Source organism: Cornus florida, unplaced genomic scaffold (assembly GCF_030987335.1).
Source record: "Cornus florida cultivar Cherokee Brave unplaced genomic scaffold, ASM3098733v1 CherokeeBrave_3.0.0_Hap2_Chr10, whole genome shotgun sequence".
NCBI lineage: Eukaryota > Viridiplantae > Streptophyta > Magnoliopsida > Cornales > Cornaceae > Cornus > Cornus florida.
In genome coordinates, this window is record NW_026775580.1 from 41,659,085 (window position 1) to 41,677,172 (window position 18,088).

An 18,088-nucleotide genomic window follows, 5' to 3' on the forward strand; every position below is an offset into this window, starting at 1 on the left:
CGTTTGATTCATCAACAAACCACTTATTCAAATAATAATAATAATAATAATAATAAATTAACTTCAACTGCTCACAAAAAAATTGTATTTAACTCATGCAAAAATAATTCCATTGATTAACGTTATGGGTGGTCAGAGAAATTTGGACAAACTTTAAGGAGTGTTGGGGGTTATTTTGACAAATGTCAAGGGATGTGAGGGGCTATTTTGACAATAATTTTAACTAAAATATATTTGGACAAACTTAAAAGGAGGTCATAAGTTATTTTGACAATAATTTTAATTGGGAGATCAAATTTTAAACAATTAATCTTACGATAACATTGACAAATTTAACTTAGAGGATCTTTGTCCTACATTTTACAAAAATCCTCTTCTAATCAATTTCGAATTAAAGTTAGGTATATCTTCCACACTAAATTTTAAACCAAATGGTTTCAGTAAGATTTTGTCATTTTTATGTTATTTAAGACCTCCGGAAATGGGTTTTTTTTATTATTATTATTATTATTTTTATGTCAATTTAGTTCAGGTATTAGGTGTATGGTCAATTATAAAAATTTCAAACACTTCTACCTGATTAAATTATTTTTAAATTTTTATTTGTATTTATAGAACCATCAAACATATAGTGTAATGGTATCTCATCGAACATTGTGGGTTTTATTTCTTTTTTAATTGGTACTCACATACAAATGCCTTTATTGAAATTTGAATTCCCGACATTTCTTTGAAAAAGGAGGGCTTGATACCGCTAGGTCACTGGTTCATTGGTCAATTATAGGACCTGTTTGATTTATAACTCTGAAAACATTTACCAGAAACTCAAAAAATAGAGAATAATTTTCAAGGAATAATAAAAGACTGTTATTTAAAAATAGACATTTTTATAACCTAAATTTCAAAAAACTGAACCAAACAGAGTTTTTTGAACAATTTTATATTTTCAGTTTTTTGAGAACGAAAAACTAATTATATAATTACAAACCAAATAGGCCAATAATTTTTCTAAAGGTATAATCAAAGAAAGGGCAATTTTGTCATTGCGAACAATTAATGCATCCTAAGATTATAAGTGATTATACATTTTTGGTTTGAATATTCATTTTGAAAATTATTTTTAAGAGGGAGAGTTAATTTTAGGTCGACTAGATACTTGCTTTCCTTTGAGAGTGAATGTTGAGGAATGAGCAAGGCGGACCTAAAATTTTAGGTGAAAGAGACGAGACTGAAATTCTATAATAATTTCCGAGGGCATTAGTAATTTTATAAAGATATATTAAAAAAAAAAAAAAATCATATATTAATAAAAAATAAAAAATTGTCCGTCCCGAACGAGGGTTGAAGTGTAAGCAGACAAAACATGTGTGAGAGAGAACAAAAGTTAATCCAATTCATGATGTTTAGAACACTATATCACTTCTCATCATTCAAGGTGATGGTAATATAATACTACAAGTTAAGGTTTGAAAATCAATTTTTTAGTCAAAAGCGAGTGTTATTATGCTAATCCAATTACAAACTATAAACCATCCTCATTCATGATGTAGGCCATGTGGCATCTCCCTATTCGAAGCCAGGCGAGTAAAAAACGACATCCCCCCAAATCGGGCTTCTTTCTTACTTGCTAGCACTTGCTTTACTCGCCTTATATCCAATCACATATCGACACGTGATGAAAACAACATAATGTATTCGGCGCAACGAAGGAAGTAGAACCCGAGCCGTTTTAAAACGTCGTCGTTGGCCACAAAAATACAAACCACCGCTTCTGAAATTGCTTTCCACTGCAACACCTTCCCAGCTTCATCCCATTCCCATATTAAGCGTCAGAGTTTGTCTCCCCCCTCTCCTCTCTTTCTCTCTCTAAAACTCTCTCTCTCTCTCTCTCTCTCAATATAAACCCATTCCCACCTTTCAAAATAAACCCCCTTTAGACACTCTACTATCTCTGTTCTCTCTGTCTGTCGTTCCTCGTTTCCTACTCTCTCTACTCTGAACTTAATCAAGCTAGAGATTGATACAGAGAAAAAAAATGCCGTCAGAATCCGGTGAGCGACGTCCGGCGAGGGTCCAACAAGCGGGCACGCACCCGCCGGAGCCGGAGCACGTGCCGTGCCCGCGATGCGACTCGACCGACACCAAGTTCTGCTACTACAACAACTACAACCTCTCTCAGCCCCGCCATTTCTGCAAGTCGTGTCGCCGGTACTGGACCCGCGGTGGGACCCTCCGGAACGTCCCCGTTGGCGGCGGGACCCGCAAGGCCTCCAGCTCCAACAAGCGCTCTCGCACCGCTCCGAATACCGCCACTTCTTCGTCTTCGTATTCGAGCATGACCCACGACCCGATACCCGCCAACCCGGTTTCAATGATTTCCGGGATGAAACCCGATATCGGCTCGCCGTTGTCCGGCGGGAGCTTCACTTCGCTGCTGAGCACTCAGGGGGCTGGGTTCCTGGCTCTGGGCGGGTTCGGGCTTGGGCTCGGAACCGGGTTGAATGAAATGGGGTTTGGACTTGGTACCGCGGTTTGGCCCGTTGGGGAAGCCGGTGAAGGGAATGGCTGTGGCGGCGGAGGCGTCGGCGGCGGTGGTGGTGGGTGTGGCAATGGGACGTCATCTGGTTGCAACAACTGGCAGATTGGTAGTGGTGGTGAAAGTGGGTTGGGGGATTCGGATTGCTTTGGTTGGCCGGACCTTGCTATTTCCACTCAAGGCAAAGGTCTCGAATAAATAATACTTCTACTGCTCCTTTTAGCTTTTTGAGGAAAGAAAAGAAGGGTTTCTTTCTCTTTCCTTTTCAGTTGGTTCTTAGTCAGTTCTTGTTGTTAATGCTATTATTGTCTATTACATATATAGATATAATATATATATAATTATATATATGATATTGGGTTTGAGGGTGTCTTTTGAATTTAGGGTTTTGTTTATGTGGTTTGGGTCTATTTTGGATGTATAGGCTGAACAAAGTGGAAAAGAAAGACTGGTCCTCTTTTTTGGAACTTACAGTGAAGTTCTGTGTAGATGCATGAATCTTGTTTTGATGATATTGCATGAATATATCATGTTATTATTATTCTTCCATCTTAATTTTTCATGTCATTATTTTATTTATTTTTTATTATTATTATTGTTATTATTATTATTTGGCACTAGGAACCTCAAATTTGAGTCCTAAACAATTTCTAAAGCTAGTTCAGAGTTGGCTCATATTTAATAAAAAATAAAATCTAATCCACTTTCAATTTCAAACTAATTTGTTAGTTTGAGAGTACTGAATCTGGCTACTTAAATATATTTTTTTTTTTGTACTCAATTTCTTTCAATACCAAATCCAAAATAAGAATTTCAAACTCACTTTGATAAAATTTTGAACTAAATTTATATTGGGTTTGACATTTGGGCTGGGTTGGGTTGAATATAATTTTTCATCAACTTACTAATAAGAAATTATTTATAGTAAAAAAAAAAAAAAAAAGGAATTAAAAGATTGCAACACATTGGATTGTCCAATTTGAGTTATGTTTCAGGTTGCCAGACATCTTAATTCAAGTTCAACTTATCAATTCAAAATTTTGAAAAATTGGTGAGCAAATACATTAAAATTCAGATTAGATTCAAATTAATTTGTTTAAGTTGCATTCCTACACTTAAGCCTCAAGGGCGTGTTTGGTTCCCCACTATCTTGCATGGTTTGTGCACGCATTATTGCATTAGGCCCCTTTCTTATCGAATGCAATAATGCCTCGGGCACGCGGTATTGCATTTTTGCATTGTTTTTGCACACATAATATTGTTTAAGACATAGTCAACTAACTTTTATCGAGGATTGGCATTAATAGGCAAATGCATGAAAATGGATTCATGTAAATAGAATGCAGATTTAGGACGCACGGATAGTTGAAGGTGTCGTCTGGATACAGTTTGGTCGAATATGACTAGAACTATCATTAATAGTGAATATTTCATTTTTGTAGTCGAATACGATACGAAAATGATAAGTTTTGGACACCTTCATATAGTGGGGTGATTTTGCAATTATTATTATTATTTTTTTTTAGAGAAAAGTAAAATTCAATGAAATTTATAATATATTATGGGTTAATTAAAAAATAATATAAAATTTTAAAAAATAAGGATAACACAATCTAGTTCTAAACTCCAAATTATTGATTTATTTATAATTATATGGATTAAATGGTAAAAATATATATTATTTACATATATAATAATATAAATTATATTATTATTTTTTACGTATTCATTCTGTATTTGTATTCTATTTTTATTTTTATTTTTTAAAAAAATATTTGTCGTATTACCTTGTCCGTATCATGTTATACCCATATCTTGTATCTATATCCGTACTTCCTAGATGAAAATTCATTTTTTTTTTTATTGTAATTCATTCAGGAAATTTTTTTTCATACTTTATTCTTAGATTCATATTCAAAACTAAAACTAAAGATAAAATTTATATCCGACCTTTATAATTCAAATAAAGTAAAATATGCTTCAATATCCACATGCAATCGAGTCAATACTCGTACCACAGCAATAGCATATGACATTATGCTATGAACGCTCGGGGTGGAAATGGAGCGGATATGGCACAGGTTTTCCTGAACTTGTTCCCATCTTATTTATTAATCAGAATCTCACACCCGTCCCATACTTTGAATGTGTTGATTTTTCAAAGCCTATATCCACTTTATTGGGAGATAAGTGAACTCGTGTCACTTGTCCTGCTCTGTTTACGTATTTTTAATTGTGGGCCTAGCCCATTAACCCTTTCGATAATTAAAAAAAAAAAAAGAAGAAGAGAGAAGCCAATTGGAGGATTTGTTAGGTTAGGTTACTTTTGTAAGAATGTAAATAAATATATGGGTAAAATGCAAAAAACCCTCCTGAACTATAGGCCAATTAGCAACAAATCCTCCTAAATTACAAAAATTGCAACTAACCCCCCAAACTATATCTTTTTTGTTGTAGATGACCCAATCCGGTTAGGCTCCGACGCATGTGCTATCTTGTGATCCAAAATTTTGAATTAAAAGACCATATTGCCCTTATTCACATGAAAGGACAATAATGCCCATTTTGTGACCATTGCCATCTTTAATAACTCTATATTATATATGTTACATTCACAACTATAATTGCATAACACACAAGAAAATATTGAGTTTGCAACTATACAGACTAGAGAATTTTTCTTTTTATTTTTATTTTTATTTTTATTTTTTTTTCAGATGCTACCATACTTGAATTATTTATTAAAAAAAAAGAAAGAAGAAGATAATATACATTGTATAATCTTAGATTTGGTCACGAGTCTATTGTAAGACTTTGGTTACACACGATTCACAAATTCACAATCACCTCTATACATCTTATACACATTAACATTCTCCTCAAACGCAGTGGGTCCTACACTCTAAGAAATTGGAATCGATCTGTTGGAGTATCCTATTGGGGAAAGTCTGAAAAATACCCATGTGGTTTTAAATTTGTGCGACTTACACCCATTTAGTTAGATTTATTTATATAAATCCCTACAAGATATAAAAATGTGCAATTAAGCCATTTCCGGTACTATTTTGGTGAGAATTGGACGCCAGTTGGTCATGTGCATGGCACGTAACCATTTTAAATCCTTTATTCCGGAATTGCCCTTTTAATATTCCTTTATTACCCCTCACCACAAATATATATATATATATATATATATATATATATAATATCAGGAAAGTAGTTCAAGTTACAGGAGGCTCCATTGTTGAAAGTTTCAGTTAAGCTTTCCTAGCCTTTCGATTTACATGGTGAGGAGAACGCGATCTGGCACAAACTGCTTCAGGGTTGGTTGAATGTAATGACCCAGTCATTTTCTTCCTTTTCCTTTTTCTCAAATTTTACGGATAAATTTTTTCCTTTAAATTTTCTTTTCTGAGCTCTGTTTCTCGTCACTGGGTGTCGTCTCGAGTGCTTGGAAATGGTTTCCGAGACTCTTTTATTTGGATTGACAACTTCCTTTAAGGACCGAGTCATTTCCACAATTTTACTTTTCGGACACTATTCACTTTCGTCCTTTTAACTATTTCATTTTTTTCCCTATTTCGTCTTTTCCCCGTTTGTCACTTTTTGACACAACCTCACTTCTCATACTCAGAGTTGGTTTTTGATTTCACGTACCTTCATCCCAAGTGGTTTCCACGAAATACGTATCTTTACTTTTGAAAGGTACTCTAGTTGCTCCCGATGTCCGTAGGGGTATGGATGCGCAATTCTTCAGAATTTTTTTCTTTTCTTGGGGTATTTTTCATAAATATCTTTTGAAGATATTTTATTTCAGGGATTTTTAAGAAAATAGTTTTGGAAGATATTTTCAATCTGGGTCATTAGTGCAGTTAACTCTTTTTAAAGAAAATATCCGACCTTTATAATTCAAATAAAGTAAAATATGCTTCAATACTCACATGCAATCGAGTCAATACTCGTACCACAACAATAGCATATGACATTATGCTATTAACGCTCGGGGTGGAAATGGAGCGGATATGGCACAGGTTTTCCTGAACTTGTTCCCATTTATTTTTATTAATCAGAATCTCACACCCGTCCCATACTTTGAATGTGTTGATTTTTCAAAGCCTATATCCACTTTATTGGGAGATAAGTGAACTCGTGTCACTCGTCTTGCTCTGTTTACGTATTTTTAATTGTGGGCCTAGCCCATTAACTCTTTCGATAATTAAAAAAGAAGAAGAAGAGAGAAGCCAATTGGAGGATTTGTTAGGTTAGGTTACTTTTGTAAGAATGTAAATAAATATATGGGTAAAATGCAAAAAAACCCTCCTGAACTATAGACCAATTAGCAACAAATCCTCCTAAATTACAAAAATTGCAACTAACCCCCCAAACTATATCTTTTTTGTTGTAGATGACCCAATCCGGTTAGGCACCGACGCATGTGTTATCTTGTGATCCAAAATTTTGAATTAAAAGACCATATTGCCCTTATTCACATGAAAGGACAATAATGCCCATTTTGTGACCATTGCCATCTTTAATAACTCTATGTTATATATGTTACATTCACAACTATAATTGCATAACTCACAAGAAAATATTGAGTTTGCAACTACACAGACTAGAGATTTTTTTATTTTTATTTTATTTATTTATTTATTTTTTTCTTCAGATGCTACCATACTTGAATTATTTATTAAAAAAAGAAGAAGAAGATAATATACATTGTATAATCTTAGATTTGGTCACGAGTCTATTGCAAGACTTTGGTTACACACGATTCACAAATTCACAATCACCTCTATACATCTTATACACATTGACACTCTCCTCAAACTCAGTAGGTCCTACACTCTAAGAAATTGGAATCGATCTGTTGGAGTATCCTATTGGGGAAAGTCTGAAAAACACCCATGTGGTTTTAAATTTGTGCAACTTACACCCATTTAGTTAGATTTATTTATATAAATCCCTACAAGATATAAAAATGTGCAATTAAGCCACTTCCGGTACTATTCCGGTGAGAATTGGACGCCAGTTGGTCATGTGCATGGCACGTAACCATTTTAAACCCTTTATTCCGGAATTGCCCTTTTAATATTCCTTTATTACCCCTCACCACAAATATATATATATATATATATATATATATATATATATATATATATATAATATCAGGAAAGTAGTTCAAGTTACAGGAGGCTCCGTTGTTGAAAGTTTCAGTTGAGCTTTCCTAGCCTTTTGATTTACATGGTGAGGAGAACGCGATAAGGCACAAACAGCTTCAGGGTTGGTTGAATGTAATGACCAAGTCATTTTCTTCCCTTTCCTTTTTCTCAAATTTTACGGATAAATTTTTTCCGTCTAATTTTCTTTTCTGAACTCTGTTTCTCGTCACTGGGTGTCGTCTCGAGTGCTTGGAAATGGTTTCCGAGACTCTTTCATTTGGATTGACAACTTCCTTTAAGGACCGAGTCATTTCCACAATTTTACTTTTCGGACACTATTCACTTTCGTCCTTTTAACTATTTCATTTTTTTTTTCCTAATTCGTCTTTTCCCCGTTTGTCACTTTTTGGCACAACCTCACTTCTCATGCTCAGAGTTGGTTTTTGACTTCACGTACCTTCATCCCAAGTGGTTTCCACGAAATACGTATCTTTACTTTTGAAAGGTACTCTAGTTGCTCCCGATGTCCGTAGGGGTATGGATGCACAGTTCTTTAGAATCTTTTTCTTTTCTTGGGGTATTTTTCATAAATATCTTTTGAAGATATTTTATTTCAGGGTTTTTGAAGAAAATATTTTTGGAAGATATTTTCAATCTGGGTCATTAGTGTAGTTAACTCTTTTGGAGGGGCTATTGTGCAATTAACGAAAGTTATTGAAAAATACCTCATTTTGAGCCCGAATCCTCGTATGAGATTCATTTTCACATTTCGTCAAGTCGTGTACTCTTATAATTTCGTCCCAGACGTTTTTCCCAGTTTTAGGGATTTCTGACCCAGTTGCCGCTGAACTTGTTCGGGGCATATCTCTCTACTCGGGACTCAGTTTTTGACTTCATTTCTTCCGTTATTCATATTTTCTCATTTTAGTTCTTTTTCGTTCACGGAGTCTTGCCGTTTGAAAGCGTTTGCTCAAATTATACTTTTCCGGATCCGGCGGGGCCCTTTCGGGCCACTTTTAGGGTTTTCCTATAAATAGAATGACTTAAAGTCAAAAAGTCACTTTTCATCATCTTCTTCCCCTCTCTTGGCCTGATTCCATGGCAGCCATGGTTGCCACCTTCTCTCTCCTCCTTTGAATTACTTTTCCTTGGCCAAAAGTCTTCGGCCTTAACGTTTATCGTAGGCCTCGACGTGCTCTACCTTTCCCCCTTATTGGAAACCATTTCTGACCATTTTTTGAGTTTCGATTTGAAGTCAAGTTGTGATTTTCATGGGGCTTCCTTGGGGTTAATGATCATCGTGTTGTCCCCGACAAAATCCCGAAGTATCGTCGGATTCGGAGCACTTTTCTTTCGGTGGGGATTTAAGATTTCATCTCTAATCGAGGTATGGGGTGTTATAGTTTATATTCTTGTTATATTGTATGCTATTGATACTTATACAACTCATTTACATGTCTTTGCATCAGATCTAGAAACTTTAATTAATTATTTCTTTGTGTAAGATTTAATTTTTCCGGTTGCTCATGACTTGGTTTAAACATGTGGCATGATATTATATTACTCATTGATATGTTTATTGACATATATTAAATTGAGAGCATTTGAACAAGTATTGAAGATTTTATTTAATATTTTTCTTGAATGAAAGATTAATTCATGTGGCCTTAACTAGTTTGAAATTAACATGTGTTGTCATATTATATTAGGCCCTAGTATGCTCTTCAACATAAGTAAATTTGAGAGTAATCGGAGATATTTTAAAATCTAAAGACAATTAATTAAATTGATTAATTAATTTATTCCAAGTGCACTAGTCACTTTATTGGATTTCCAACTTGATATTCTTGATGTTCATGTCATATATTTTCATATATATTAAATCTAGAATATTTGAGTAGGTTTTGAAACCTTTCATTTAATATTTTTCTTGTATTAAAGTTTAATAGTCATGGCCGTATCTTACATGGAATTCACTTGTATCATGCTTTTTAAATCAAGTCTGAACATGTTGTATAACATATATTAATTTGAGATCATTTGGATGAATTTCAAAATTTAGAGATTTTAATTAAATGAATTAATTAGAATCCATTTAATGGTTCCACGGACTTGAATAAGTTTTTAACTTGGTAATCATGATTTCCTTGACAATTTCTCTCACGTGTATCAAATTGAGAATAATCGGAAAAGTTTTGAAACTTATATTTAATTATTTTCTTTGTTTGGAACTTAATTCACTTGGTTTTAACTTGTATTTCATGGGATTTTTAGCTTTTTATCATGTATCTAGACTTCTTGTAACTTGACTTCATTAATGTGTTTAATGAACTAGCATAATTGTCTTGGAATGATTTAATTATCTATGTATTGTTTAGTAAATAATTAAATCATTAATCTTGTACTTGTGGTATATTTACATCAATGGATTCCATGTGCTATATATATCTTGGTTGTAGTTTATATAGATGCACACTATGATTTCTTGACATTTCACATACCATCATAGTTGAGAACTTAGGGCATGACTTGTGTGTTCCAAAATTTTGGTTGTGCATGGAATGTAGTTTAATACATTACTTGTATCTTGATACACTCTTGGTTGTACAACCTGTTAATTTTGGAAATTGGGATATCAATTAAGAATTGACATGGCTAGGACTTGGTTCTAGTACGGGAGATAGAGAGCTCCCTACACTATAGTGCGCACTAGAGGAAGGTACCCATGGGCTAGTAGCCCTAAAGTGATCCCAAGAGTACGGTTTTAATCCGGGCGATATCCGAGTTTTTACATTAGTTGATTTCACTCTTTAAATTTCAAGTTGTTATTTCTTGAATATTTAAAACTTGTCGTGTTATGTGAAATGCTCCAATCTTGTTTCATTGCATAGATATTATGCATTATCCTTGATTTCATGTATTTTTCTTGTCTTGTTAATTGGAGTGTTCCAATCATGTTAATTACATTGATAATGTAATTCTTGTTAATTCATATTCAAGTACCATTCTGGTCATGTTAATTGGATTATTCCAATCTTGTTCAATTACATTGATAATGTGATTTATGTTAAATTGTAAACTTGTCGTGTTCTTTGGATTATCCCAACTTTGTTTAATTTCATAGATGTCGTGATTCATGTTGCTTCATGTTGATATGACTTAGGAATGATCCTACATAAGCATCCTGACTTAGATTCTAGGTGACATGAACCGTTTCAGTACTTATTGCATTCTAAGTTAAAAGTTGATAACTTTGGATACCTATGTCTTGTTGCGTTACACTATGTGCTCCCATGTTATTTAAATTGCATTGATGATGTGATTTATACTAGAAGTGCTCTAAGGTAGCTTAAGATGCTCCTTGAGTCTCACCATTGACATAGAAGTTAGGTAGCATGACCATTTTGAATTGTTTCAACTTTAATGTAAAAATCTGTAAGAAATCGAGTTGATGCATGTTCATTTCCTACGAGTAGCTTTATCTTACTCACCCCGAAGTTACTGGGGATTTGTTTCAGGTACGAAGACTTGATTCGTGATGCTCATCATTCTTTGGATGACTTGTACCTTTTAAGTTTCCATTTCATGCAAATGTTAGCATGAAATGTCATTTTGTAGTCTTATGACAAAACTTGTATATTTGATTCTAACTATGTAATGTGTACATAAGTACACCTTTTGAGATGTATTTGATATGTATGACATGAGGCCAAGGGTCACACACTTTAAAGTTCAAGTGTATGTATGTAAACTTTAAGTTTTGCCTTTGAAATGCATTTTTTCCAACCTTAGAGGTTTGGCATGTAAAATTTTGTACATGGAATGTAATGAGGCCATAGGCCATTGTAACATGTTTAAAATGCAATATTACACTTGCGTGTATGTTCACATCATCACACATTAACATATAATGTGAATTGATCATGCCATGGGGGATTCAAATAAGACTTAAGGACTTTTCTTCATTTTTGGTGCATAACAGGCCTGATTTTCAGTTTTTTGACCTGTTTCGGTTTACCGATGGCTTGTTTCGGTCGACCGATTTGTAATACCCCTAATTTTAAAAGGACAGTCCTGGAATTTAATTTAATTATTTATTGTATTTTTATTACATTAATTGATTATTTGCTTGTTTTAATTAATTAATTATTTGCTTATTTGATTTATTTTATTTTTAATTCAATTAATTGTGTTTTTCTTTCATTAATTGTTTTAAATTGTGTTTTATTTAATTAATTGCTTAAATTGTATTTTGGTTTGTTTCATTAATTTAAATGTGTTTTTCAAGTTTAATTAATTAAGTTCTTATGTGATTTCACTGTTTTGGTAATTAGGGTTTCATGTTTTACATCGTGTCTAGAATTGGAGCCGACATATAATTGGTTTAGGATTTACTTTAGGGTTTGATTTAGGATTTAAATTAGGGTTTCAATTAAAACCTATAAATACATAAGTATAGGTTTGCCAAGGGTTTTGTTAACCCTATTCACGTAACAGAGAGTTATGAGAGACAGAGAAACAGAGAGTGAGTCTGACTAATATACAGAGAGGATCAAGGAGGAAGGAGTGGAGTACTTTTGTGTTGAACCAAGAGCATCGGAGGTGGTGACCGGCAGCCTAGGACGTTGATGGGAAATCTAGAGACATTGGTTTACAGTTTCAAAATCTGAAGCTGTAGGCAAGTCACTGTTCTTACTCTTTCCCTTTAATTCGTGTTCTGTGCATGTCTTGTTAGACTCTAGGAATTAATCAAACATTAAAATAGATTCAACGAATGTTATAATTCATCTTGTATGCATGTTGAATCAATATTTTGTTTCCATTGAATTAATCTGTTTGATCTTGCTTAAAAGTTTTAACAGAAATCTTGTTGCCGATTATTTTAGCACTTGTGTTAAATTCCTGTTGTGATTGGATATCTTTGTTTTAGTATTAGTTTAAGACATTTAAATGAACCTTATAATAAGTTCTTAAAACAGTAATGAAGATCACCAAATAAATCTACTGTGGGTTTGCTTAAAATCACGGACTAAGTTTTTATGATCGATGCTTCAAAACCTAGGTAAAGTACTTGTTATATTTGGATATCAGAGATTTAAAATCAACCTTGGACTGAGTTTTAAGCCTAGAACAAAGATTAAAATCAGTATTTAAGTTCAGAGAAGGAATATGTGTGGAATTGCTTAAAAATTTCTAACTGACAAATTATGTTGTCATAGTTTTCAAACGGCGTGTTTATTTCATTTCGTGATTGTGTACCGTTGATTTAGGGTTAATCTAGAACAATAATGGAACCCTAGAACAAGTATTAAAATATTTACCAAGGCCTGGGTAGCGCCGAATGCGAGGAAGACGAAGTGGAAAAACGCAGAACACGCTGGAAACGGAGAGAGCAAGCTCTCAAAATGAGAGAGCCAGTTCCCTCACACAAAGAGCCAGCTCCATGCTGCAAAGAGCAGGCTCCCTAAGTTAGGGAGCCAGCTCTAACATAAAAGGAGCAGGTTCTAAATTTTTGGAGCCTGCTCTTGCCCAGAAATCTCATACAGTATGGTTTTTGTGCGTGTTTGGGCTGTACAGTGTTTTCAGAAGCTGTTTAAAGGCTATTGTATGGTGTAATTAAATGATAGGGACTTATATTAAAATTGAAAACACTTAGTACAATAATGGATTAAGGAAAGGAGTAATGAACAGCTCAAACAAACGTCTATACGTTGCACAGTTTGGCTAAGAAATTTAATTACCGGAACTTAACAAATTGTTGGTATATGAATTAATTATATTTAATCATATTTTTCCACCATGTTATGAATGTAGTGAATTATCTGTAAAATTTTTCCACCATGTTATGAACATAGTGAATTATCTGTAAATTCAACTATGATTGGTTTGGAATGAATTGGTACTTAATGGCTGTTAAAAGGTATCAGCTTATGGATTATATGTAGAATTTAAATACTATGAAATATTTTAGCTATTTAAATTGTTGGAGTATGATATTTAGGTTCCGAAGTGAATACCTAATTTTGTTATATATGTGTGAATTTATATTGATGCATATTTTGTTGGAGGATGTAAAGGGTTGCATTTGTCATTGCAGTTTACAACATTGGATATGATTTTAGGCTTTGTACTGAATGCCTAATATTTATGTATATGCATTTAATTTATCTTATGCATATTCTGGAGTATGGTTGATGACTATTTAATACTGTATTTGTTAACTGTGTTAGCTGGAGGATTGTATGTATCGGTATGGGACGGTGACATACTAGGTATGGACTAGTTAAAACACTAAGTTCTACCTAATTTGGTTAAGATATGGATTAATCATAAATGTTAAATCCATCACCTATATGTGTCATATCAATTGTGAATTTGCATGTAGGCCTAACCCACTCTCTTATTTTTCAGGTGGTCGCCAGTTCCAGGGTTAGAGCTTGGACGTGCAGAGCAGATACAGATATTCATTCCTCCGACTACGTAGGAATCTTCTCTATATTAGCTTTAGACTTTATTTCAGTCATTTCAGTTTTGGATTGAGAATGTTAATAAGGGGTCCACTGGATGGATTCCCGAGTTGTAAACTTATGAAGTTTTGGATTATTGGATTTGGATAATTATATGTATTTGAGGATTTTAAATTAGTTTTCATTCAACTTTTAATTTTATTTCTTCAATTCATTTTGTATTCCGTGTTTGATTTAAAATACTTTATTTGTTTGATATCCCTCGGGTTTGGGCCTGGGCCTGATCAACCATTGTCTCGGATCCGAGGGGTATCACACGGTTCCTTATTTAATTTGGTTTGAATAGCATTTTGTCAATTCCAGTAGCCATTTTTCATCTCGAGCCATAAACCGGTCGATCGGTTTGTCATTTCAGTCGACCGAAGTGGAGGCTCATTCTTCTCTTTTTTCCTGGCTCACTTCGGCCGACCGAAGCTCCATTTCGGTTGACCGAAATGGAGCTGCCTTGTGGGTCTTGTTTGGTTTGTTGTCTAGACAGGTTAACTTTGTTTCATTCGTTCCCACTTGACCTTGTTGATCTTGTTTAAGTCATTTAATGGCGTACGTGGTCTAGTTTGAACCGGATCTCGTTCCTTCGATTGTCATTGGTGCCATAGGGTACCATTTAACCTTTTATTCTTAGTTTCTGCTTCCGGTTATTTCCTTGGGTTCCGTGACTTCATGGGAGGCCACATTTGCGTCTAAGAGATGATCTATATCTCTTAAGACTTTGGTTTATCTTTTGCTTCCGTATTTACTTCCTTTGAGTTCCGTGACCTCATGGAAGGTCATATTAGGGTCTTAGAGGTGTGTTATGCCTTGGGAGACCGTTTTCTTGTTTCTTGCTTCCTTATCTGGATCCGTTAACGGGACAATCTTCGGTTCATCACAGGACACACTAGGTTGAAAAATCCAGGGTCGTTACATTAAAAGTGCCTCAACTTCGCTAGCCCTTTACTAATAATCTAATAAGTGGAAAGAAATATTGGCTTTGAAATTCTGATTCTTGTAAAATTTGTAGTTTGAAGTTACAGAGAGAGAGAGAGGGTAAGTTCAGAGTTAAGAACGAGAATAGAGATGGAGGCAATTGGGGAGGCTGAAATGATTTGCCCTAAAAGAAATTATATAAAAAAAATGAGCCGAAACCCTAAATTCATTCAGACCCGAGAGAGTGGCATACCTAAAATCGCCGTTCGCATTTATGATCTCGTGATTGCTGTTCATGGTGATGATTTTCCCGCCATTCCTCTCGGCTTCTCACTACAGTTTCTCGAGGAAGTAGAGGATCTTGATCTCGACTCTACCGCGGTCGATCACGTCGTCGACTTGGACAACGTTGGTGAAGCCGCCGACCCATTGATCGGAGGCGTCGATTAAGCCGGTAAGTGTCAGTGCTTGCTTCGATTTGTGGAGGTCGCCATGGAGGTCATCGACAGAGGTCGTCGTGGAGGTTGTCGATTAGGCCGGCAAGTGTTAAGGCTTGCTTCGATTCAGAATTTAGGGAAATTGAGCCATCGAATTAGGGTTGGTTGTGTATAAAAGGTGTGGTTTAGTAAGTTATATATATCATTTATGTGTGTACATGTATATACAGGGGAGATGTATATGGGATGGATGAGTGTGAAGGGGAAGAAGCTGAAACCGTTTATGTGAATATGGCCTAACTTAAAATGACTTTGTATTGATAGAGGGCTATTTCAGACTTTTTCCATTTAATGTTATTTTATTATTATTTTTAAATCATAAATAGAGGGCTATTTTAGTCTTTTTGTAGCTCCGGTACCGGTCAATAGTTGTCAACACCCAAAATGCACTTATTTGCACCATTTTTAAAGTATAGGGGAGGTGAATAAACAATGAGGGGTTATACGCACTATCTCAATATCACAGGGATGTAAAGCACACGCGACCCTATCCTATTTAACAAGAGTTTGTAGCATCCATATACACATCATACAACCTAAGAAAAAATATATGTATATATATATATAAATACACACACATACACATTATACATAACTTAATAGGGGTAGGGATAGCAAAATCCCCATGCCCGGCGGGTCCCCGCCCCACCCCGTACTGTGAATGGCGGGTTTGGGAACCCATTTATGTAAATGGGGAAGGGATGTGGATTGTATTTGAAACCCCGGCGGGGGCGGGGGAGGGTAACCCTGCCCCATCCCGCCCCGTTTATAGTGTATTTTTATAAAATTGCCCTTACATGTTAGAAAATATTATTAAACTACATAACTATATATATAATATATTCACTTCTGCAAGTGAAACCCTAAATCTATTCCCTCGCAATATAGAGAAAAAACATAGTCTTTGTGCATCAACATCTAATCATATTTTAAATTGTTGTAATTGTGCTGAAACTTTATTAAAATATTAGGTTGAAAAATATTATAGTTGTGTTGATTTTGTTGAAGGTGAATTGGAATTTAAAAAATGTTATGCGGGACGGGGCGGGGCGGGGATGAGGGCAAAAAATTTGACCGGGGATGGGGATGGGGAATGAGATCCCCGCCCCATTGCCATCCCTAAATGGGGGTCATATACCTTGAGTTTTTTTTTTTTTATATCATCCTGGCAATAAGAAAAATAGCCATACGGTGTCTACAAATAGTGCTATAAATAACCGTACAAAGACAAACAAATCATGAAGTAAGAGAATAAAACGGAGGAACGGACTCCAGATTTGTTGAGAAACAATGCACCAACGGAAACCACCAAGGGAGGAAAGCAGCAATGAGAGTGACCTACAGGTCAGGCCATCGTCAAGGCAATTGCTCCAAGGCTGCATCCACAAGGTGCCGTCAACGGGGAAAAAACCACCCAAACCCCGCACAAGAGGTAGGGACAACAAAACCCACATAGAGGCGGGGACCACAAAACCCACACAGAGACGGGGACAAAAAAATCCAACATAGATCGGAGATCTAGCCGGAAAACAAAACACAGATTTACCCCGTCAGTAAGGCTGCAAACGAGTTGTTTATGAACAACTTGGGCTCGGTTCGTTAAAAGCTCGATTCGGGCTCGTTTGTGAAGTAAACGAGCCGAGCTTGAGCAACGCTAAGCTCGGCTTGCTAGGCTCGTGAATAGGCTTATTAATTTTTATTTTATTTTATTTTATACTCATATATAATTGTGTGGCCCATTTAATATAAAGTTAGCCAATCTAAATACATATAACGCCCAATTTCATTTAACTTTAAGCCCAATCATTATATATATATATATATATATATATATATATATATATATATATATATATATCTCTCTCTCTCTCTCTCTCTCTTTCTCTCTCTCTCTCTCTCTTTATATCACGCTGGATTTTCTGCCCTAATTCATTATAGCAGCAGCAACAAAATTCACAGCATCGCTCCTCTCTTCTTCCTCTCTAGCACCCCCGCGACTGTCTCTAACAAATCTCTGCAACATCTGCTATGAAACCCTAAACAAATCTTGCAACATCCCATCCCTTTCAACATCGATACATCATGGGTTCCTCCCTCTTACAGTGAGGGTTTCCAATAGACCTCTCTCTCAAATCTCTCTTTGGATCCCGATGTGTGAATCCCATTTTAGTGTTGGGGAGATCAGAAAGTGATGCTCTTTGATCCATTGTCAAAACACTATTAGATATGAAGTTTTTTTTTTTTTTTTTGGTGGTTTGAAGGCGAGCTCGAGCTGAGCCGAGCTCGAGCTTGCCAAAATATTGGCGAGCCGAACCCGAGCCTAGTTTGGCTAAGCTCGCCCGAGCACCCTCTTGAAACTGGCGAGCCGAGCCTTAGCAAGGTAAAGCTCAACTCGGCTCATTTGCAGTCCTACCCATCAAGCCAGCAACAAGCCTAACAGGAATAGATCTAAGCCTAACA

The 18,088-nt window shown here is 35.3% G+C and overlaps 1 protein-coding gene across 1 annotated transcript; it reads left to right on the top strand.

Annotated features, from left to right (window-relative positions):
* Positions 1-1,756: 1,756 nt before the first annotated feature.
* On the top strand, positions 1,757-3,083 carry LOC132278763 (dof zinc finger protein DOF1.6-like). The gene has a single exon (XM_059780645.1). It carries the CDS (start codon positions 2,036-2,038, stop codon positions 2,732-2,734), a length of 699 nt encoding a protein of 232 aa, XP_059636628.1. The 5' UTR covers positions 1,757-2,035; the 3' UTR covers positions 2,735-3,083.
* Positions 3,084-18,088: the final 15,005 nt, after the last annotated feature.